Source organism: Culicoides brevitarsis, chromosome 2 (assembly GCF_036172545.1).
Source record: "Culicoides brevitarsis isolate CSIRO-B50_1 chromosome 2, AGI_CSIRO_Cbre_v1, whole genome shotgun sequence".
Classification (NCBI taxonomy): domain Eukaryota; kingdom Metazoa; phylum Arthropoda; class Insecta; order Diptera; family Ceratopogonidae; genus Culicoides; species Culicoides brevitarsis.
This window is the reverse complement of record NC_087086.1, coordinates 40,730,480-40,755,118: the sequence shown is the minus strand read 5'-3', so window position 1 is coordinate 40,755,118 and position 24,639 is coordinate 40,730,480. Positions and strand designations below refer to the sequence as shown.

Genomic DNA, 24,639 nt, shown 5'->3' with positions numbered 1-24,639 from the left:
TCTGTAAGTTTATCTTGTATTGCTGTTTCGGCGTTTCTCCAAGTATTTCGTTGCATAAAACCCATCCACAGAGTTTTTCGATAGCTCGTTCTTGAATAACATCCTCAAAATGTGATTGATTGATGAATTTCAACGAAGATAAGAGAGTTTCATCTTCAATGCCGGGTCCTAAAAACTTTTCCACGATGGCTTGAGCTCGAGCATTGCATTCTTGCTTCTTTTTAAGCGTCGCCAAGAGCTGTTCTTGCGTTATTTGTCGCTTTCGGGGCGATTTGCTGCGGTTTCTAGGGGATTTACTTCGAGTGCGGTGCTTTGTTTCTTCCATTTCGGGAGCTGTAAGGCAATTTTTAGGAGTTTTTGTTGCTTTTACCTATGAACACGACCAATTTTTGTTGATTTATGACGTGACTTCCCAACATTTATTGCGATTTTAATGAAAATTTCAGGATTTTTAAGGATTTCAATTAAATCAAAACAAAAAAGCACGAGTGATAATGTGTTTTTCAAAGTAAAAAACTCACCCGTCAGCAGCTGTCAGTGAATGGGGGACTTGTGTTCGGTAAAATATCCCATCGCGTACGTGACGAATTCAAAACAATCCGATTTTGCAATTTTCTTTGCGATTTTCTCCGTAGTTTGTGTCCCCTAATTTGTAAAAATCCGATAAGAATATCGACGAATGCCCCGAGAATCATGTAAAGTCGTCCCCCGTGCGTAGAAAATTAGTTGAAAGGTGTAATTGTGAGGTAAAAATTCACTTTTTTTGTCTCCAGCATCGAATAAATTGAAATTTTGTTTGTTTTTAGGGAGATAAACAACAACAAAAATTCAAAAGAAGACATGGCGCAGCAACAACATCCCCGAATAATGGTTTTTCGCCCGACCTACGAGGAGTTTCAGGACTTTCCCAAGTACATTCACTACATGGAAAGCAAAGGAGCTCACAAAGCAGGACTCGTGAAGGTCATTCCTCCGCACGAATGGGTGCCGCGCAAGAAGGGATACGATTTGGATGACATCGATATGACGATCCCGGCTCCCATTTGTCAAATTGTTTCGGGCAAACAAGGACTTTATACGCAATTTAATGTGCAACGACGCCCAATTAGTGTGAAGGAATTCCATCGTCTTGCCAATAGCGAGCGATTTGCGACACCCAAATACTTCGATTACGAGGATTTGGAGCGAAAATTTTGGAAAAATGTCACTTATGTGTCGCCCATGTATGGCGCCGACATTATGGGCACTCTCACAGATCCCGACGAGAAATGTTGGAATATCAACAACCTCGGCACGATATTAGATTACGTGTGCAAAGACTACGGGAAGACGATAGCGGGCGTTAATACAGCTTATTTGTACTTTGGAATGTGGAAAACGACTTTCGCTTGGCACACGGAAGACATGGATCTCTATTCGATAAATTATTTGCACTTTGGAGCGCCGAAGACGTGGTATGCGATTCCCCCGGAGCACGGCAGGAAGCTCGAAAAACTCGCAAATTCAATTTTTGTTGAGCAATATAACGAATGCAACGCCTATTTGCGTCACAAAATGACTCTGATCTCGCCCCAAGTCCTAAAACAGAACAATATTCCCTTTAATAAAATTACACAAGAGCCCGGAGAAATAATGATCACTTTTCCGTATGGGTATCACGCGGGTTTTAATCACGGATTTAATTGTGCTGAATCGACAAATTTTGCGAGCGAACGATGGGTTGAGTATGGGAAGCGGGCGACAAAGTGTTTGTGTCGCAAGGATATGGTCAAGATCTCGATGGAAACATTTGTGAAGCGATTTCAGCCAGATCGGTACGAGAAATGGTTACGAGGAGAAGACTATGGATGTCATCCAGAGGAGCCCGGCAAAATTTATGCCGCACCGAAGCCAGTATTGCCAAAGAATTTTAAGAGTAAATTTGTGTATGACGAGAATGCGTGCAATGATGAGCAGAAGCGCGGATGTGCGCCATTGCAGATAACAAAGGGGTGAGATTTTTAATTTTTTAAAAAAATTATTTTAATTTTTTAAAAATTATTTTAATTTTTTAGTTTAGTTTTGAGTTGAAAAAATATTTTCATTTAAATAAAAATATTTTAATTAATTTTAATTCATAATTAATTAATTAATTCTTCAATTTTAATAAAAGATCCTTTTTACAAATGAAATTTTTAATTATGAAATTTGAAATTATTTTAAAATTAAAATTTATATTTTTCTAATTTTTTTATTTTTTTAGTTCAATATTGAATTGAAAAAAAATTATTATTTTTTTCATTAAATTTTTTGAATTTATTTTTTTTTAAATTTAATTTAATTTGTGTCTTTTTGCAAATGAAAAAAAAAAATTTTTAATGAATTATTTTATTAATTAATTAAATAATTTTAAAATTAAAATTTTTATTTTTTTTTTAATTCGTTCAGTAAAATATAAACTAAAAATTTTCAAAATTTTATAATTTCATTTAAATGAATATTTTAATTAAATTTTCAATTAAATAAAAAATCCAAATAAACAATTAAAATATATTAGTTTTTAATTAAAGCCAAATTAGTTTAAAATTATTTTTTTTAATTCGTTTAGTTTAATATGAAATGAAAAATTTTCGAAATTTTTTAATTTCATTTAAATATTTTTTTTTTCATAAAATTTTGATTATTTTTTTCATTAAAAAATTATTATTATCATTAAAAATTATTAAAATCATAATTAAAATTATTATTATTATTTAAAAATAATCAAAATTAAATTTTATTTTTTGGAAAATAATTTTTTATTTATTAATTCAATTATTTAAAATTAATTAAAAAATTTAATTAAATGAAATTATGTATTTAATAATTAAATTAAAATTATTTATTTTAAATCTTCAATTTTGAATTAAAAATTGAAAAAAAAAAATTATTTTTTTGTTATTTATTAAAAAAAAAAATTAATTAAACTTTTATATTAAACAAATTTATCAAAAAGAAAATTTCCAATAAGAAAAAAATTTCTTTTTTTTAAATATTTTTCAGTACAAAAGACGACCAAAAAGACGAAGAGAAGAGTTCGTCATCATCATCGACGTCGTCATCAAATTCAAATTCAAACTCGTCAACGGGAACGGGATGTTCTTCGACGACGACATCGCCCTGTGATCTTAAGCTAATATGGGAAAAACTCGGGGAGCAAGACATCGAAGCGGGTGTCGCGACAAATTTACTTCCCAATGGAGTCGTAAAGAACAACAAACGGATGCGCTTTGAAACGCGAACAATTAGTGTAGGACGCGAAAATGAGGATTAGCTACATTTTACGAGATATTCATTTTCTTTAAGTTTTTAATATTTTTGCAATATTTTCAACCACCTCAGCTTTGATTTTTCATCGTAAAAATCATCGGATACTTTTTTTGTGTTAGGTAGGGCCCTAAGTTAACTACAAACTAAGATTTAATTAAAATAAATTAGGAAAAAGAGCAAGAAGAAGGAAATTAGTATCACATTTTATTTATAAGTTTTAGTAAAAACGAGAAATTGACTTGAATAAATTATTAACTCCTAACTTTTTTGCTTTGTTAATTCCCTAAAATCTATTAATTGGCACTTGGAATGTTCCTTAAAGTACAACGACAGACTGTGCGTCTCGTGTTTTGTCAAATAACGCTTGTTCTTCCAATTCCGAGTCGTCATCTTCCATCGTGATCGGCGATAATTCTTGATAACTCGTCATTACGCCGCCATATCTTCGTTCGCCGCGATTTTGCTTCATACTAAAAATTAAAAAAAAAATTTTTTCGCTGTGATATGGAAAATTTCACAAGATGACTCACCGACAAGCGCGATACATGATAAAAAACACAACGAGTAACGAACTAACAAACAACAAAACTGAGATTCCCGTCGATCCGCTGATATCCAAAGAGTCAGGAACCATCGCTCGAATCCCTGAATTGCCCGTTTTTGCGTCGTCAGTAACGGGAGATTCTTTTAAATCCTTTTTCTTGCTGCTTGCGGTGTCATTTACAGTCGATTCGGGATGTTTGACGGGATCTGGTTGAGTTTCGGGTATAACAACACTTCCAGATTCGGAGAGAATGACTTCCTTCTTCGACGAATCCTTTTCCGGGGTTGTTGTTGAAAGACCAAATGCCACGAAAGACAAAAATAAAATGGTTTTTAAAGAGTTCATAGTTGAACGTTGATCAGATTCTTTGAGTTGAGAGACAAAAGGAGTCGATGTTCATCTTTTCTCTCGATGAAGAGTTCGTTGGAGGTCGAAATAATGCACAAAAAAGGTCAAAAATGATTTGTGAGCTCTCGGGGTCCTTTAACACTCACGTTACTTTGGATTTCCTCATAATAACATTTAGTCACGAACCTCACTTTTGACAGTTGAAATTAACCCATCATCGCCGAATATGAAAAATTCAAATTTTTGATACGAATTTCGAAGATTTTTCGAAAATTGATCTAAAACCTGAAAATATAATTAAAAAATTTAAATTTTTTTAGAAAATTGCGGCTTTAAAATGTCAAATCAAAAACACATGTTCAGAATGTAAACAAAGAATTTTGTAAATATGAAAAGTTGAAAAATTTTTTTAAAAAATTTTAGTTCTAAAAAGTGTTCAAAAAAATTCTAAAAATTAAAAATTCAAGTAAAAATGTTTTGTTAACATCAAAAATTCAATTGTAAGTAGTTAGCAATTAAATTCATTAAAAATTTGTCAAAAAATTGTCATTTTTCGATAGAAAGTAATTTTTTTTGCATAAATGTATCAATTACATTCTCTGATAAAAAATACTCGAAAATTAATTTCCAACTGTTACTTTTTATCACATTTCTCTTTATTAACGCATTTCTGAAGATCAATGACGAACCCGTTAATTTTTATTGTGTAACGAAACATTTTTTCTCCGCACACTTTTTTAATGAAATGAATGAAAGTCCAATAAATAAATAAAAAAAAGTTCATCAAAAAATCGAATGTTAATAATTATGCGGATTTAAATGCACAAAAATCCATCAAAAATGTGAATTCATTAACATTGAAAGTGATTTGTCAACTTCAAAATAAATAAATTATTTTTTTTTTAATTTTAATGACTTTTGAACTCTGTCGAAATGATAAATTAAGTTTTTTCGCATGAAATCATGCAAAATTTTGAATTTCTGAGAATTTTTGAAAAATGTGTGAATGGGTTAACATTTTGGGCATCACTAATGGCGTTATGTGATACTTGAAAAGCACTCAAATCCGCCATATTGAACGCGCGTGTGAAAAGTTGAATTAATTTTCCTCATTTATTGAGCATATTTTGTAGTTTTTTACAAAGGAAACTTATCTAAAAGTAATCGGTAAGTGCTTTTTTCTATCGATTTGATGGGGATCAGTCGAAATTTTCGATAAAACATGAGAAAATCGAATGAAAAGTTTTCGGCGTGCCTTGGATCGGATTTCTTGGAATTGGATTTCATAAAAATCTCGAGTTTTTCGACAAATTTTAAGAAATTTCAAAGAAAATTGATTGAATTTCATTAAAATTCGTCGAAAAATTAAGATTTTTTAACATTTTTGAACAATTTTTGTACTTTTAATTTTTCTAACCTCAAATTTTTTCCCGGTTTTTTTCTTTTTTCAGACATGGATGATGAATGGGATGATGTAAGTTGCATTTTTAAGTCTCTTTAGTATTTTTTCTTATAAAATTCATTAAAAATAGGGACCCGTAGCAACGCCAAGCTACAATAACAACAATAATGGATATGGTAAGTCACAAATTTCAACTTCCCATCGCTATTTTTCTCATTTTATTCACAATTTAGCTGCTCCTCGTCAAGAAGAGTCCCGTGAATTTGGTCGTCGTGACAACAATTACGGCGGCGGAAGCGAAGATCGTCCCAAACGTGAACCACGTGCCGGCGATTGGTCTTGTTCCGAATGCAATCAATCGAATTTCGCACGAAACAACGATTGTTTCAAGTGTCATGCGGCAAAACCCGAAGGCGCAGGCGGAAATGATGGCGGAAACAGTTATGGAGATCGCCCGAAACGCGAACCTCGTGCCGGCGATTGGAATTGCCCGGATTGCAATCAATCTAACTTTGCAAGGAACAACGAATGTTTCAAATGTCAAACTCCAAAGCCCGAAGGAGCAGGAAATGATGGCGGAGACGGCGGATATGGAGGAGATCGTCCCAAACGTGAGCCTCGTGCAGGAGATTGGACTTGCTCCGAATGCAGTCAATCGAATTTCGGAAGTCGTTCGGAGTGTTTCAAGTGTCAAGCGGCAAAACCCGAAGGAGCTGGCGGCGATGATCGCCCAAAACGTGAGCCAAGCAAATGGGATTGGAATTGCCCGAACTCCGAATGTGGCGTTAACAACTTTGGAAATCGCAATGAATGTTTCAAATGTCAAACTGCGAAACCAGAAAGTGCAAATTTCGATGAAAATGGCGAAAAACGACCTGAACTGTATATCCCCGAGGAACCAACAACCAACGAGGAAGAAATCTTCAACACAAACATCGCCTCATCCGCCGATTTCTTCGACAAACAAGACAAGATTCAAGTTAGCGTGTCGGAAAATGCCCCAAAACCGATTCTCTCCTTCGAACAATCCGGTTTGCGTGAATATTTGTTGGAAAATGTGCGCAAATCTGGCTACACACGCCCGACGCCCATCCAAAAGTACGGCATTCCAACAATTATGGCAGGCAGAGATATGATGGCTTGCGCTCAAACAGGTTCGGGCAAAACCGCGGGATTTTTGCTTCCAATTTTGCATACGTTGCTCAGCGATGAAAGACCTTTGGAGATTGGGAAGCCACATGCTGTCGTTGTTTCGCCAACTCGCGAACTTGCGATCCAAATTTTCAATGAGTGCAGAAAATTTTCGTACGGATCGATCATTAAGGTTGAAATTGCGTATGGAGGCACAGGAACTCGTTATCAGAGTGAGAAGATTTTGCGCGGCGCTCATATTATTGTCGCAACTCCGGGTCGTTTGTTGGATTTTGTCGACAAAGGATGGATTCAATTCGATAACATTCGCTTCGTGGTTTTAGATGAAGCTGATCGTATGTTGGATATGGGATTCATGGAGCCCATGAAGAAAATGATGCATCATCCAACGATGACGAAACCTGTAAGTATTGAAAAAATTTTGAAATATATAAAATTTTTTAATATTATAAAAAAGCTAAAATTTTTAAAAATTATAAAAAATCTAAAGTTTTTAAGAAATTATTTTATGAGAAATTTAATTTATTTTTTTATAAAAATTTATAAAAAAAAAATTTTCCTTACAAAATTTCAATAAAAATTCAGGTTCTAAAATTAAAAAAAAAATTAAATTGAAATGAATAATTTTTTTTTCAAATCTAAAAAATATTTAGAAGTTTTAAAAAAAATTTGATAAAAAATTAATTTTCAAAAAAAAAAAAAAAAAATAAACAAACAAAAGGAAGACAATTGCATTGTAAATTAATTTTTCAAAAAAAAAAAAAAAAAAAAAAAAAAAAATTAAAATATTTTATTAATTTTTTTTTTCATATTTTGAATTGACGAGCTTATATCAAAAAAATAATTTTTTAAAAAAATTTTTACTTTTAAAACTTTATAAAATATTTTTTGCTAAACTCCTAAATGAATTCCAAAATAAAAAAAACTGAAAAATTTATATAAGTTTTAATACAAAAATTTATCAAAATTACAAATTTAATTTTTTTTTTTAAATTTTTCATCAAATTTCAGGGAGAACGCCAAACATTGATGTTCTCAGCTACATTCCCTGAAGACGTTCAACGTATTGCTGGCGAATTCTTGAACGATTACGTCTTTGTAGCTGTTGGAATTGTCGGCGGAGCGTGTGCCGATGTCGTTCAAACCATCGTTCCCGCAGGTCGAACTGAGAAACGTAACAAATTGATGGTAATTTTCAATTTTTCTTTAATTTCAACAAATTTCCTCAAAAAACTTAATTTTCAGGAAATTCTCGAGCAAGAAGACCCTCACATGGTAATGGTATTCGTCGAAACAACTCGCATGGCAGATTTCCTCGCGACATTCATGAGCAACACGCGCTTCCCAACTACCAGCATTCACGGAAAACGCGAACAACGCGAACGTGAACTCGCCTTGAAGCAATTCCGAAGCGGCGCAATGAAAGTTCTCGTTACCACAAGTGTTTGTGCTCGCGGATTAGACATCAAAAACGTGTCGCACGTCATCAACTACGATCTCCCAAAGACAATTGACGATTACGTTCATCGCATTGGGCGCACGGGACGTCTTGGAAATCGCGGAAAAGCTACGAGCTTGTATGACGAGGAAACTGATCGAGCTCTCGTGCCAGATTTGCTTCGTATTTTGCAACAAAGCGGGCAAGAAATTCCTCCCTTCTTGAGCGGACAAGCAAGTGCAGGCGGAGATGCGGGATTGGGATATGGCGCTGTCGATATTCGTCCCGGAGGAACAGCTCAATTGAAACAATTGGAAGACGACGATGATTGGTAAATGGATAAAGTCGAAAAATTTCGTACTTTTTGATGAAAAATGATTCCTTAACTGTTTATTACTGTTAATTTATAAGTAAAATAATACAAGAAATGACCTCTTAAACATTCAAATATGAGAAATGTTAAAAATTAAAAACATTAAAATTATTTTCTGACAAAAAATTAAAAGTTTTTCGAACAAAATCAATACAGGAAGTAAAAGGTAAGTCCTTAAAAACCTAAAAAATTTATAAAAATTTCTCGTTTCAGGTAAAATTCTTCAAAAATGTTCGATTTGTGGTCCAAAAAGAATAAAAAACTTTAAAAATGATAATTTTTTGATGCATTTTAGTAACTTAACGTGTCGTAAGAAACTAAAATCATCAAATTTGATCATTTTAGGATTATTTTTAATAGCTCAACGTCTCTTCAGAACTCAGAAATGTCAAAAATTGTCATTTTAAAGCCCGTAAAATATTTTTATACCAACTTTGTAACTTAAAAACTTCAAAAATAATCATTTTCCATCATTTTAGACACACTTGACGCTGTCAAAACGGCAAAAAACTTCCTAAACTTGACACCGCCATCGACAGAAACACAAAAATTCTTCGGAATGCTGCAAACCGCGTTACATAATCTCACATTTTGTCGTCAATTGAATGGTAACATGAGCAAATCATAACTTTGAAGCCACATTTATAACGTTTTCTGTGATATCTTGTCGCGTCGTCGTCGTCAGATTAGAGCAAAAAGGCAAAAACATGTGTAGCAGTGAACGTCGATGCAATTTGCAATAATTTTTGTTCGACTTTTATGTGTAATTGTGTATGACTGACGGACAAGACAAGAAATATATGGGTTTTTTATGCAACATAAAATATTGGTTAAAATGTGTGTGATTGAATTTCCCAACAAAATTGCACAGAAAACCAGAAATTTTCGTACAAGATGCTCTAAATAATCAACTTTTGATCAATTGATTGGCAAATAATCGACGATCGACCTTCAGCACGACGACGACGATTACTTAACAAAAGAAATTTTTGGATGAGATTTATCGTCGACATATGTAAAGCATTCGACTCTATTGTTGTTCAATAAATAATGTGTAGCAAGAAAAAAAATATAATAACTTTCACCGCAACAGGTTTCTTTTTGAACCGTCGCATTATCCAAATAGACTTGTCTGTTACATATTGATTATTATAATTTTTGTTTATTTTTTTTCAGTTTTGATTTTTGTGCATGCCTCGACGACTCGAGAGTGAATGGGCATTAACAAAAATTTCAATTCAGCGGACCGGATGACAGTGACCTTCAATGCTGTAGCGGCGTGATGACTAATTAATTGTTGCAACTGCCGGAAAGGAATCCGAAAATTACTTTGGAAAGTTCCGCTTTTTCTTTCTCTTTTCATCAAACGAAGCCCTATGATAAAAAACGAGCCCTTTTTGCCTTTTTTTACCCTTCACCGAAACAAAATGTGCAAAAAACGGGTTTTGGACGTCCGTAAGTACTCCAATTCGCAAAATTTCACTTTCTTTTGCACCTTAACGTCACTTCTTTCTTTTCTTTTACGACAACTGCCTCCGAGGTACAGACACAGACAGCATGGATATTCAATTTTACTCTCATTACACGCCCATCTCGAAAAAATTCAAAACCTGTTAAGTGTCGCTTTATGTTCATTATTATTTATAAATCTTTCTTTTCTTTTGCATATTATAAATTTTTCGATATTATTTCACTTTTACATAAATAATATCGTACGCATAACACAAAATATGCACTTTCTTCCTGTTAAGCTGTTATATAATGTGTGAGGGGTGCGATAGCGGCTTTTACGGCGCAAAATTGTCGCAAAATTACTCGAAAGTGACATTTTATGGAGATGTCTTGTGGCTTTATTTCTTTATTTTTAAGGAGTTCCTTTGAATTTTTATTAAAAAGTTTCTTTTTAGGCAAAAATTGAAGTCAAAAGTTGAAAAAGACTCAAGACACAATCCTTTAATGTGGTTTTGATGCATATTCGGCGTGAAATTGAGACAACAGACGACACAAATAACTCTTACTCTTGCACTGCACGCATTCATTGGATCACGAGTAACATCGATATGCAATTAAACTGGCTTCTTTCTTCTTTTTACGCTGCAAAAATATCTTGTTTCATATTTTTTGACAATTTTTTAATGAAAAATTATCCTGAACGGGTCTGTCTGTAACTGCAAGAAATTAATTTTAAGAAAAAAAATTAAAATTCTCAATTGAAATTGAATTAATTTTTAAAATTAAAAATTTGTTAAAATTATTTTTAAAAAATTGTATTAAAATTTTTTCAAAAAAAAAAAAAAAAATTATTTAAAAATTCACTGTTAAAAAATTAATTTAAAAAAATTCTTTTAATGAATTAAAATTAAAAATTAAATTAAATTAATTAAAAATTTATTAAAAAAAATATTTGCATTGAAATTAAATTTTATTAAATTTTTATTGATTTTTTAAAAAAAAAATTTTTTTTTTTAATTTAATTTTAAAATTATTTTTTATTATAATAAAAATATATTTATTATAAATTTAATGTTTTTATAATTTTTATAAATAAAAAATATTTATTTTTATTTTTTTTAAAAAAATTATTTTAACCAAAAATTTCTTTAAAATTAATTTTTTAATAATTTAATTTTGTATAATTTTTTTTCATTTAATTTAATTTAATTTAATTTAATTTAATTAAAATTTTATAAAAATTTAATTTTTTATGAATTTCCTTTTAAAATTTTCTAAAATTAATTAAAATTTAATAAATTTTATTATAAAATTATTTACTAAAAATATTTTTATTGATTAATTTATAGAAAATACGATCTCGTTCAACATTTGCTTCAATAAAAACTTGAAAAATGTCGCTCGAACAACATTTCATACATGCATATCTTTGTAAAGTCAGTTACGTTAAATTCAATAATAATAAGAAACATGTTTATTTTGTAATATAAAGGATTAAAAAATATGTACATCATAAATACATATTTAATTAGTTTTTTCTCCGTTGAACTTTTGCAACTAAAAACGAGAAAAAAAACAAGAAAAAGTAATAAGTAATGTGTTCCAATTACGCGATTAAATAATTAAATTTACGTATTGATGTCAATATCTTTCTCTCTTCCTGAAACTTTTCGTGATGCTGACGACGGAGAAAGAAAAGCGAACGTACACTTTCAATCTCTATCGCGTAATAAATTTATGTCAAGTGTAATTCGCTATCTTTATTGAAGCAGAAAGAAATGCACGAATTTCGCCCAACAACAGACAAGGTCGGGGATTTTTTGAATTGCCTCAAAGGTCAATGTCTCAATTTTTTTTTCGTATTACGAGAGACGACGGCTAATCCAAACTAATCTCCTGACTTTGTGTGTAAACTTTCATTTTCGAAATTTAAATTTCTTTTTTTTTTATTTTAGTTTGTTAGTTTTCAATGCACCTTGAAATCAAAATATGCAATCTACAGTGTCTACCTTAACAAAACAAATGCGCGACACACACACCCATGGAAGCAAAACAACAATGAATATGTGATTTAAATGGATTTAGTTGGAGCAGAGTGAACACCTTTTATTTGCACAAAGGAAGGTAAACAATACGATCCAATTCGATGCGAGACGAAATTGAGTAGACGAAGAAGGGCGTAAAAGTGAAATAATTAATTAAAAAAGTGTCATGTGTGGAATTTTGGAGAAACAAGTTGAATTGTTTGATTTATTTAGATGTAAAATAATATTTTAAAAATTCATTTCACTCAAAATTTCCAAAAATTTAATTAATAAGAGCAAGAGTCATGATGAAAAAATTTTTTAAAAAAATTTAAGTTTAATTTTTTGTATGAAAATAACAATTTTTTATAAAATTTTCTATTTTTTACATAAAATGATTTTCTTAAATGCAAAATTTTTAAAATAACGAAAAGACATTTTTTAAAAATTTTTTAATGACAGATATGTAAAGTCGAGTACCTAAATTTAAGAAAATTTTAACACATTTTTGACCAATTTTTTTAAAAATTTTTTAAAGATTAAAATTTTCGTTAAAATAAGTTTAGAAGTCATCAATTTGTTACTTTTTTAATTAAGCTTAAAAATTATTTTATTTAAAAAAAATTATTAAAAAGTAAAAATTCAATTTTATATGGGATCGAATATAAAAATTATCATTTTATAAAAAAAAAAAATAAAATAAAAATTCCCAAAAATTGAAAATAAAATTTTGTTGAACATTAAATTTTATCATTTTTGAAGAAAAAATAAAATAAATATTTTTTAAACAAAATCTAAAAATTTGTTGATGTAAAAAGATTTTAAAAAATTAATTTAAAAGTAAAACTAAAAAAAAATTACTTAAATTTTTTTTGAATTTTTTGTTCATATGACAAGCAATAATTCTTTAATTTTAAAAAATTTTTTTTTCAATTTTTTGTCATAAAAATTATTAACTTTTTATTTATTTTTGTATTTATTTTTTATCAATTTTTTTTATTTTTTTAATTTTTTTTAAAGCTTTTTGGAGTAAATTTCTTGAAACTTGAATTTTTTTTTCTTTTTCTTCTCATAATGATTAAAAATTTTTCCTAAAAAAATTCAAATATTTTAAAATTCTTAAAAAATTTTTGAATAAAATCTCATTTGATGAGATTCAACTCGAGCATCAATGCTCAAAAAATTTGAAATATTTATCTCGAAGCGTCTCAGATCAAACGAACGATAAATCAAGCAAATAATTGAAGCGTAAACAACTAACAATGTCAAAAAATGAAAGAAATTGAAAAAGAAAATGATTCGGTAATAACAATAAAATTAAATGAGTAAACATTGATTATGCGCACACTTTTTTTCGGAATGTTTTTTGTCTTACTCTTGAATGACATTTATTTTTTTGTATATCATTAAATACGGATAAATATTTGTCTACTACTAAAGAAATTTGTGTAAAAACCGAAAAATGACAAATATAATCGGAGATATGTTAATGAGATTATGTAAAAGGTGATTCGGTAATTTTTTTAAGAAAGAAATTTTTTTTCTCTCTCTTAAAATATTTTTTTCGTCGTGTGATGCGTTGACGATGATCAGAGAAAGTATTACCTCACTTGAGTATTTTTATTGCATTTATTACAAAATTTCTTCGAAGGTCTCATTCCTGCTGCCGAAGGATGAATCATTTCGTTTGTATTTCAAAACCAGTCGAAATTTTTGAATCGACGTTAATTAATGATATTGAACCGAAAAAAATTGACGATAAATAATAGTGAGAACACGTTTTGTTCGAAATTAATCAAAAGAAAGTGAAATTTTTGTTAGTCAATCAGTCATTGAATTCATAATTAACACGTTATATCTGTCAAGTCGACATTTCTTGGCGTTACGTGTGTAACTTGAGTATTTATTGCTGCTTTGATTGTGATTAGAGACAATTGACTTTCAGGTTTTTTTGGTTTTTTTTTCGTGTTTCCATTGACCAGTGGGCGATTTCGCTTCTATTGTGCGCAGTTGGAAGGTTGATTTTTGTTTTTGTTTAGAAGTCGGACAAAAGATTGGATGATTTGAACTTTTGATGAAGTGTTTCCGCGTTGATGTCTTCTTTTTTTATGATTGATGAGAAATGTGAGCGATGATTAATTTTTTGAAATTATTTATGGACATTTCTTTCGTTTTTGATATAAAAAAAAAAATTAAAAAATTAATTTAAAAGTAAAATTGGAAAAAAAAAAAATTTTTTTCATATGACAAAAATTAATTTTATAATTTTTATTTTTTATTTTTTTAAAATTATTAATAACTTTTTAATTAATTTTAATTTTTTTTTTTAAAATTTTTTTTTAAAATTTAAAAAAAAAAAATTCTTCATGAAAAAAATTTTTTTTACAAAGCTCGAAAATTTTTTTTTTTAATTTTATTTTATTAAATTTTTTAATTTTCAGTTTGAAAAAAAAAAATAAAAATTTAAAAAATTCTTTGGAAAAAAAGTTATTAAATAAAATTAATTTTTAATTTAATTAAAAAAAAATTTTTGAAATGAATTCAATTTAAAAAATAAATTTTTTTTAAATTTTTTTTTTTTTAAATTTTTAAATATTTTTTTTTTAAGCTAAAGTTTTAAATCAATCAAATTTCCAAAAAATTTTTTTAAGGTTTTCGAAAATTTTTTAAAAAGTTTTATTTTCAAATTTATTAAAAAATTAATTTAAAATATTTTTTTTTGATTTTTTTCTTTTGAAATCATATAAAATTTCATCAAAAAATTGAAAATTCTTCAAAAATAAATTTTTTAAAAATAATTTTTGATCTTAAAATGATAAAAAAAAATTATAAGTTTTCATTTTTTGTCAATTTTTATGTTAAAAAACCTCATTTAATTCATAAAAACCTAATTTCCCTTTAAAATTAAGTCTCAATGTCGATCTACAAATCCGTCACACCTTCAAAATAACTTTTAAACACTTGCTTAATGATTCAATCTAATTCCCAATTTTTTTTTCTTCTTTTTAGTACTTGCATGAGCGGAAGATCAATGCTAAATCATCCAACGCGCAACATGCCTCTAAGCACTGATGACACCATCAAATCCTCCGGTAATTACATGCCGCATTGAGAAACAATCGCACGGAGACAATGCGCGAGATGAAATTGAAATTCATTGTATAATCGCGACAAATTAACTCCTACTATGCGCAAAATAACAGTACTACATGTTGAATAACAGCACACACGCGCGTGGTCTTCTATCTCTCTATTATTTCAATAAAATTACAATTTTTGCTGTTAATCTTTCGCGCGATGGGAGTTAAGCAGCGTTTTAAGCACGAGACAATTGAAAACACAAAAAAAAAAATCGAAATAGAGGATGAACAATTGTTCAATTTGCATACAAGACGTTTATGGATACGACGAGCGAAGCAAGTGGATGCGCATATTTTCAAGGTCGAAGCAATTTCTTCGAGTAAAAAGTTGCAAATGGTAAAAACAACCGGAGAAAAATGTGTTCAACACCAAAAGCAGCGTTTGAATTGTAAAGTATGCTTGTTTGTTTGTTGATTTTTTATTGATTGTCGTCGATTTGCGATGTTTGCATGCAGCGTGGGGGATCTTCTGACACCCATTGGCATAGTTTAAGTGTTTTTCGTGAATTGTTCTTAAAGTGTGTCATTGCATGTTTGTGAATAATTGGATCACAAGTGAAATTTTTCGATGTTTTCCTTGAAGTTGAGACTCCTACTGAAGGATTTTTCAATAGAAATTGCTCAATATTGGATTTTTTGAGTGTTATGATTAATAAAAATGACTCATAGAGGTAAAAATTTCGATTTTTTAATATTTGACGAAATAATTTATCAAATATCTTCAAATTTGAAGTAAAAAAAAAATTTAAAAAATATAAAATTTAAATTTTTGAAGTAAAAAATTGATTTTTAAAGATTTTTTGTTGAACTTTTACTCAAAGTTTCAAGTTAAGGTAAATTTTTTTTAAATTTTTATTAAAAATTTGTCTTCTCAAACAAAAAAAAACAATTTTTAGCATAAATAATAAAAAATAAATAAAAAAAAAATTAAAAAAAAAAATAAAAAAAAATAAAATAAATAAATAAAATAAATAAAAAAATAAATAAATAAAATAAATAAATAAATAAATAAAATTATAAAAAATTAAATTTAATAAAATTAAATAATTAAAATTTAATAAATTTAAAATTAAATTTAAATTTAATTTTTTTTTTATTTTTAGGAAATTTTTGCTTCGAAAATGGAATTAAGAAATAAATACTTTCATAAAATTTTCAATAAAACTTCATCACGAATAAAAATTTTGCTAAATTTGCCCAAATTTCATCAAAAACTTCAATTAACGCCTCTTAAAATCCTTTTGAAAACACATTTTTGGAGCATCTTAACAAAAATTTCGTAACTCATCACTCCAAAAACGCTTTCAAGTGCTTTTTAAACTTTCATTGGACCAAACAAACAATAAAACTTATTCAAGAAACGACAATTTCACGTCCATAAACACTCCAAAGATCATTGAAACCGACAAAAAAGTCATCAAGTAATGCACACGATTCACATTGTTCAAGAAGAAAAGCAAACGGCGACAACTCTCGCACCATTTGCTGATAACAAAAATGGAAAACGAACATAAAAGGTCCGTTTGTTACACTTTTAACTGAGCTCTTTAGTCATAAAATACGCGAAAACAAAACAATTTTAATAAAACATAAAAAAAAACTTTCCGCAGAACGAAACTGAGTGAGTGACTCTCGAGACAATATCAGACAAAAGCAGCAAACAAACAAAACAAAACGTTGCGATTTGCGATCAGCAAATAAATGAACACACGACTCATGCACCTTTCTTTCTGCTTGCTTGAATGCCTGACTTCTTCGTACGTTGCTCGCTGTGTGCTGCTACCATTCGGTAAGTTGCGTGCCTGTACGTCGAGTGTTGGTTGCATTTTGCCCGATCCGATTTTGTGTTGTATATGATACTTTAAAATATTTTAATTCATTAGTTTTTCAGTTTCTGTTTAGATGCGGGCTGAAACAGACGTCAAAAATACTTCCGCTGAAAAAAATAAAATTATTTAAAAAATTTCATCAGAAAAAGGAGAAAATATTAAATTATATTTATTAAGGAAGAAGAGTGTCATAAAAAAATATTTTAAAACCAAAGGAAGTGAAAAAAAACAGATTTTTTAATAAAAAAAAAATTATTAAAAAATTCGAAAAAAAAATAATTAAAAAAAAATATTATGAAAAATACATTTTTATCAAATAGTTAAAAAAAAAATCTTAATTAATTTACGATAAAAATAAAATTTTTAAAAATTAAAAAAAATTCAACTCACAAAAGGTAAGAAAAATTTTTTCGCTTCTAATAAAGTCATCAAGTCCATTCCATTTTTTATTCAAAACATCGAAACAGGTGACAAAACTAAAAGAAAGAAAGATATTTATTTATAAAAATGTGATATGAATCAAAGCACTTTAAATTATTTCTTTTTTTTCTTGCACGAGACAAAACCAGTGATCGAGCGAAAAGCGTGCATAAAAAAAGAAAATATATAAAAAAAAAATTTCTCATTTTTCTCATTAACCACAGTTAAAGTCTATCTATCCAACATCAGTTCAGTAGAAATTATTTTTTTTTTGTGTTTTTCATAATTGGCGGTGAGCATGAACGATAAAAAAAGAGAAAAATTTTATTGAAAAACTGAATTTTGTGTGCAAAAATGTTTTTAATCACTGAACAAATTGGATTTTCGGATCTGAATTAATTTTTTTATGTGATTTTTTGAGGTAACAACCTTTCTTTTTCATTATTTTAATCATGATTGATTAAAAAATTGAAGATTTAAATTAATTAACGGAATAATGAGATTTAAAGAAAATTATTTTAATCAATTTTAATGTGATTTGCAAATTTTTATATGCTCTCCAAGCAAAACGGAAAAAAATTAATTAAAATTTTTATTGTATAAAATTAATTTTTTTAATTAAAAAGTTAATAAAATAATTAAAATCAAGAAAAAAATTAAAATAAAAAAATAAAAAATTAAAATTAAATAAAAATTAAATTTTTTTTTTATTTTTAAAGTAATTTTTCTAAATTTTAATAAAAAATGTTTTTTTTTTAAAAAAAAATAAATAAAATAAAAAAAAAAATTTTTTTTCAAAATTTTTATTTAAAAAAAATAATTAAAAAAAATAAAATAAAAATTAACAAAAATATTAAAATAATTAAAATTTTATTTGAATGTAATTTTGCTAAATTTTAATTAATTTTTTTTTCAAAAAAAAAAAAAAAAAAATAAATAAATAAAAAAAATAAAATAAATAAAAAAATAAATCTCTGCAAAAAAAAAAATTAAAAGGTCCAAAAACCTTCATTTAAATCTTTTAAAAATAGCTCAACCCAAATTTTTTCGCTAATCAATCCAAACTTTTAACTAAAACTCATAATTAGACCGAAAAATTGCCCAAAAATCTCTTAACACGCAAATCCATCTAATTTTACACTAAACTACGATAAACCTGCCCTCAGGCTCAGGTTCATGTCACAATTAACTCTACACTAATATTGCTTACCCATCGAAAATTTCGCTCGAGGCAACTAACATCTTAATAAAGTACTTTATTTATTAGCGAAGAAAGTCGCAAAAGGCCAAAAAGTTACATAAAATGCCCAACTAATGGTCGTCATTACGCTTTTTTAATAAAAAAAAAAAATTCACTTGCAAAAAAAAAAAAATTGCTTGGGAAACCATTTTAAGTCAATTTTATCATGATGAACGTTAATTATTGTTATTAATATTATATTATTACTATTAAAACGAAACAAAAAAATATTTACCTTTCTACCAAAAATTTACTGAAGCATATAAAATGGATCAATTATTTTCCATTGTTTTGTTTGCTTTTTTAACAAATCCATTTAAACCGATCTACAAAACGTTTTTTTTTTTTTTTTTTTTGTTTGTCTATGATTAGTGTTAGAGATAAGTAGTTTTTTTTTTCAATAATAGCAATTAATATCTTAAAAAATATTAGTTATTCATATTTTAACAAGATTTCTTTCGAAATATTGAAAAAAAGGGTTTTTGTGCTTTTGACACTAATTTACAGCTGGCAAAGTGACACACATAAAAAAATGTGTGTAAAATTGCGATTTCATAGAGCATCTTCAAGAGTTTAAAAGCATATATTTTAATGTCAGTCTTTACTGTACTTATTAAGCAATCTTGCGGAGAGAATTGCGTAAGAGTGTTAAACTGTTAAAGAAGATACAAGAGACATCAACAGTTGATGAGGTGACGAACTTTTTTTTTTCAAACGCATTTCAAGACGGTAGCTGACTGATTTATGTTAATTAAAATATAAAAATAAAATATTTTTTGTGAAAAAATAAAAAAATCTTTTGAATGATTTTTAATGTCTGTCTGTTAAAATTTTTTTCATTTTATTAATTATTTTTTTTTTTTTTGTGTAAAATAATAATTTTAATTTTTTTTAATTTAATTAATTTGAATAAAATAAAATTAATCAATTAATTTTTATTTTATAAAATTTAAATTTATTTATTTTTAATTTATTTAATTAATTCATTTATCTAAAAAAAAATGTAAATGAAAAATATTTTTTTTTTGTTGAAAATAATAATTTTCAATTATTTTTTTTAATTAAATAACATTAATAAAATTATTTAATTTTTAAATAATAATTTTATTTAAAAATTTAATTTAATTAAAATTAAATTTTTAAAATTTAATTTAAATTTTATTTTTTTAATTGAAATTAATTTAATTAATTAATTTAAAAAATAAAATTAATAAGTTGTTATTTTAAATAAAAAATTAATTAATTAAAAATTTATTAATCATAAGTTTAATAAATTTAACTCCAAAATACGCTCAAAATAATTTTCATACCATAAAAAATTTTACGACCCATTGTGTTAATATTTCTCACTAAAAAACTTACATCAAACCACGATTCGATTGTAATTCCGATGAGAATTAGGTGAAAAAAGACTCGCAAACTCCTAACTTGAAATAATTTCCGAAAGTCATCGCTTCATAAATAATCAATTTGAGCAATTTTGGAAAATTCCCCGAATAAAAAATGTGTCATTCAACTCATGATTCACTTTTCCATTGTTATTTTTTTCAAAAAGTGCACGACGACATAAGCATAAAAAACAACAACAATCCCTCTATTGAAAATAAATTTAGAAACAATGCGATGATGTTACGAATTAAATAATTCGACACGAGACATTACTTAATATCAGTTGCATTTCTAAAAGTGAATGAAATGGCTTTTCACGCGCCACTTTTCTTCGACAAATTGCCTTTTGATAGCGAGTTGAAGATGATGATGATGATCATGATAAAAAATAAAACGTTAACGTTGCACACGACGCATTCACGTTGGAGGTATTGTTCGGTAGAGATGAATGGAGGTGAATGTGCACATGATTTGCACTTGTTATGATATGGTAAATGGTGAACAAATTGTTACAAGATTATTACAAATTATATAATGAAGTGATTTAGATTGTTTCTGTGGAGCAATAGAAGTTGTTCAGTTTATGATTTTTATGGTTTTTGCTCTGAAATTGAGTTAAATTGAATTATTCAACTTAAAATTTAGAAAAAAATTGAAACTTGATAAAAAAAAAACTTGTCTCGATGAGTTCACTTTTGTTCGAATTTTGGTAGAATTTGTTAAATATATTGCTTGGTTTGGATTAATTGGAATAGATTTTAAACCTAAATTGCTTTTTTGGGAAATTTTTAGGTATACATCCTTCCATGGATCCCTAAAAAGATTAAAAATTAAATTAAAATTTATCAAAATTAATAAAATAATTAAAATAATAAATTAAAAATTACTTACTATTTTCCCATATTTTAAAAATTTTTTTTCCTTTTAAAATTTCATAAAAAATTTTAAATTCAAAAATATATTTTAATTTTTTTTTATATAAATAAAATTTTATTAAAATAAATTAAAAATTTATAAAATAAATAATATAATTAAATAAAATTAAAAAAAAAAATAAAAGTTAAAATAATTTTTTTTTTATTTCAAAAATAATTTATAAAAAAATTAAATTAATTTTAATTAAAAAAAAATTAATTAATTTTGTTTAAAAAAAAATTAAATATTTTAAGGGATTATTTTTTAATTAAAATTAATTTATCAATTAATTTTTTTATAAATTATTTTTTTATTTAATTTATATTAATTTTATTTTAATTTTAATAATTCTAAAATTTTCTATAAAAATTATTTTTTTTTAATATTTTTATCAAAGAAAATTACCTTTTTCCATGAAATCTTCGCTTTTATCTTCCATAATCGCCCACAGCTAACAACTTGCAGGAAATGGCAATCTCCTACATCATCATCAACCTCATGCAACATCATCGCCATTGACCGAACAATTATCTGCAAAGGTTAAAAATAAATTTAACCGTCCGATAATAATAATAACAATCACTTTCCAATACTTTATAGCCGTTACTCCATAATTCGCACACACGCCGTCAACGACGACGACCGTTGAAATATTGAAAGCAAAATTATAATTTATCATTATTGTTATTATTTATCGTGTAACTACTTGTTCCTGTACATTGCTTCGCACAAAAATTAACTTTTGTGAAAGAAAGTCTTTCATTGCTGCTGCTTGCTGACCACACCAAAAAACAACAATTTCTTCTTTTGTGCGAGATAACAAAAAAAATTCCTCCTACATTGACGTGACATTGAACACTTTCGATCATGACAGCCCGTGCAGTGTGAAAGGTCGAAATCCCGGTTGAAAGTTTTGTTTTGTCGACTTTGTTTGCGTTGCTGATGCTGATTATGATTAATTGTCCGAAAAAAATGTTTCCTCGTTCACGATTAGATTCGAGTGTATTTATCAAGAAACTTGTCCATTATTTAACCGAACCATGTTTTGTGACTCAGACAAATATTTTGTTCATATTTTTTTATGAAAGAGACATAAGTAGAAATTTTTTTTCTTGTATTTAGTCATGCACCCAATTTCATAAGTATAAGTTTTGTTTCTCGAAAAAAAAAAAAAATTATAAACAATAAATTTTTCTTCCATTTATGTGTGACAACAGACCGAACAAGCAAGCAAGCAAAAAGAAAAAAAAACATGACAAAATTCGTTCACGTAATATTATTATAAAGGACGCACGACGCACTTTCACTTTCGATATTATTATATTTCTTTTCGTTCGTTTCGTCTGTTAACTGATGCTAATAGTTTTTGAGGCAGCAGCACTTTTTTTTACCGTATACGGGTTTATTGTAACGAATTTCAGCATTTTTTGGAAATACATATGTCTTAATGATGATGATTGCTGCGTTGTACGAGATATGAACTTGCCTGCGATAAAAAAATTGTTGATCATTAGTATGTTCATTAAATTGTAATGAGAGATGTTATGTAATGATGAGTTGGGTTTTAACGTGTCGGAGAGATTGATTGGGGTTCGTTCTTTAAATGCATTTTGACCACACACGGCGGGTTTGTTTTCGCAAATGAGGCTATTGACACGAAAGCTGTTGGGAAAAAAATGATTAATTAGTTAAAAGTGATCCAAAATTTGAAATTTAAGTTAATTTAAGCGAAATTTACCTTTTTTGTAATTTTTTGACAGATGTCAAATTTGACAGTTATGAAATTTGAAAATTTTCGGAAAATTTTGACTTTTTACAAACCTTTAATTTAAATGAAACTTCAAAATTTTTTAATTTTTTAAATGTCAAATTTGACGTTAAAAATTTGAAAATTTTCAGAAAATTTTGACTTTCATTACTGTCAAATTTGACATCTGTCAAAGAATTAAAAAAATTAATTCTTGTTTAATTTTTTAATTATTATATCTTATTAAATAAAAAAATTGATTAAAAATCTCAAATTTTGACATTTATCTCAACTGTCAATTTTTTGACAAATCTGTAATTTGAAAAATCTAACCTCAAAAATTATTTTATATTAATTTTTTTTTGAAAAAATATTTTGACTCAATTTTGACATTATTTTGAAAATTTTTTAAACAAGAATTAAAAATTTTTAAATTTTTTGACAGATGTCAAATTTGACAGTTATGAAATTTGTAAATTTTTAAATATTTTTTTTTATTTAAACATTTATCTTAACAAAAAAATTATTATAAAAAATTGTTAAAAATCTCCAATTTTGACATTTATCTCAGCTGTCAATTTTTTGACAAATCTGTAATTTGAAAAATCTAACCTCAAAAATTATTTTATATCCTTTTTTGAAGCATATTTTCACAAAATGACCCATTTTTAAACAAAAATTATTTAAATAAGTCATAAAAAGGTTAAAAACTTGAAAATAAACTGTCAAAATTTGACATTAAATCTGATAAAAATTCATATTTAACGCCTTCAACATCAACTTTAATCCTATTTACATCAAAAATTTGTCTTTTTCGTACCGAAAACGACATTCAACTGTCAAAATTGATTCAATTACTTCACATTTCTTACCTCAGCTAAAGACAGTTGCTTCAAAAATCCTTGCTAGAAGGCATAACTAACACGTGTTAACTTCCATCATCTTCTTCCATAAGCTCATTATTTTTTTTTTAAATTTGCAAAACTTCATTCTTTTATCCATTCAAATTTTGCCGCGAAGACAATTGAATTGAAAATAATAAAATTTGACTGAAAATGCATTGAAATCGAATAAATCGAAAAAAAAAATGAAACGAAGCATGAACATTACTTGCTGAAGATACAAAAAAATACAAAGCATGTGCCTCGCAGCTATTACTTACTGATTAGCATATAAAGCTGGCACTTATTTTCTTCCAAACAATAAAACAAAATGTAACAAAGCACATTTTTTAGTAACACTTGCAATTTATGTACTGCCGACGTTTTTTAGGGAGGTCTACAAACTGCATCACGTTCGAATGCATCGACTACTGGTCTATAATTTTATCAAATGTTTGCATCACTCGGCAGCATGTGTGAAGTACGATGACGAAAAAACACTTGAAATTGATCTTTTGCTGCATATTTGGTAATGTTCTCTCAAAAAAAATCACAAAATTGTTCCAGTTTTCCATTCTTGCGTAATTTTTGCAGCTTGTCTCGTCGTCGCACGTCGTCATCAATGTTCATGCTAAAAAATAAATATTTAAGAGGAAAATTAATTTGATTCACATAGAAACACAGTTTTTTCACATCATTTAATGAAAAAATAAAAATAAAAGTGATTTTATGTGGTTTAGTAGGCAAAAAAACTAAACAACAAACGAGTTGCCTGTAAAATATGCAATAAAGAAGAAAATCATGTAATCAAGTCTGTAGTGAATGTACGATTAATAATGATAAATGTGGATGGATGAGGCGACGTTACTTACTCACCTACTGAAAAAAAACGAGTTATCCGCGAGTTTGTCAAGTTTTTTCGCATTGCATGCGTCTGATGATAAAGTGACTCGTTAAATTTCGAGTGAAAAATTGATGTTATTCAACTTTTCTTTCCAATTCGCTTGTTTCTTATTTTTATCATGTAATCGCGAGAGATTGTGACTTTTGCAAAAAA

At 27.6% G+C, this 24,639-nt stretch overlaps 3 protein-coding genes across 3 annotated transcripts; 2 read left to right on the top strand and 1 right to left on the bottom strand.

Moving 5' to 3' along the window:
- The first annotated feature begins 567 nt into the window (after window positions 1-567).
- On the top strand, window positions 568-3,511 carry LOC134830703 (probable lysine-specific demethylase 4A). Its single transcript, XM_063844260.1, has 3 exons — window positions 568-746; window positions 807-1,991; window positions 3,022-3,511. The coding sequence occupies exons 2-3, from the start codon at window positions 841-843 to the stop codon at window positions 3,290-3,292; spliced, it is 1,422 nt and encodes a 473-aa protein (XP_063700330.1). The 5' UTR covers window positions 568-746; window positions 807-840; the 3' UTR covers window positions 3,293-3,511.
- On the bottom strand, window positions 3,476-4,332 carry LOC134830704 (uncharacterized). The gene is made up of 2 exons (XM_063844261.1): window positions 3,819-4,332; window positions 3,476-3,758 (listed from the first exon to the last, which is right to left on the bottom strand). The coding sequence occupies exons 1-2, from the start codon at window positions 4,175-4,177 to the stop codon at window positions 3,605-3,607; spliced, it is 513 nt and encodes a 170-aa protein (XP_063700331.1). The 5' UTR covers window positions 4,178-4,332; the 3' UTR covers window positions 3,476-3,604.
- A 909-nt stretch (window positions 4,333-5,241) lies between these two features.
- On the top strand, window positions 5,242-8,665 carry LOC134829475 (ATP-dependent RNA helicase vasa). Its single transcript, XM_063842552.1, has 6 exons — window positions 5,242-5,347; window positions 5,632-5,654; window positions 5,713-5,758; window positions 5,816-7,137; window positions 7,746-7,922; window positions 7,980-8,665. Exons 2-6 carry the CDS (start codon window positions 5,634-5,636, stop codon window positions 8,505-8,507), a joined length of 2,094 nt encoding a protein of 697 aa, XP_063698622.1. The 5' UTR covers window positions 5,242-5,347; window positions 5,632-5,633; the 3' UTR covers window positions 8,508-8,665.
- Window positions 8,666-24,639: the final 15,974 nt, after the last annotated feature.

Bases quoted from the DNA above. Each gene is read 5' to 3' on its own strand.
- LOC134830703 (XM_063844260.1), top strand. From the start codon at position 841: ATGGCGCAGCAACAACATCCCCGAATAATGGTTTTTCGCCCGACCTAC. The intron at 1,992-3,021 runs GTGAGATTTTTA...AATATTTTTCAG, and splicing joins CCATTGCAGATAACAAAGGG to TACAAAAGACGACCAAAAAG.
- LOC134830704 (XM_063844261.1), bottom strand. From the start codon at position 4,177: ATGAACTCTTTAAAAACCATTTTATTTTTGTCTTTCGTGGCATTTGGT. The intron at 3,759-3,818 runs GTGAGTCATCTT...TTTAATTTTTAG, and splicing joins ATCATGTATCGCGCTTGTCG to TATGAAGCAAAATCGCGGCG.
- LOC134829475 (XM_063842552.1), top strand. From the start codon at position 5,634: ATGGATGATGAATGGGATGAT. The intron at 5,655-5,712 runs GTAAGTTGCATT...CATTAAAAATAG, and splicing joins TGGATGATGAATGGGATGAT to GGACCCGTAGCAACGCCAAG. The intron at 5,759-5,815 runs GTAAGTCACAAA...TTCACAATTTAG, and splicing joins TAACAACAATAATGGATATG to CTGCTCCTCGTCAAGAAGAG.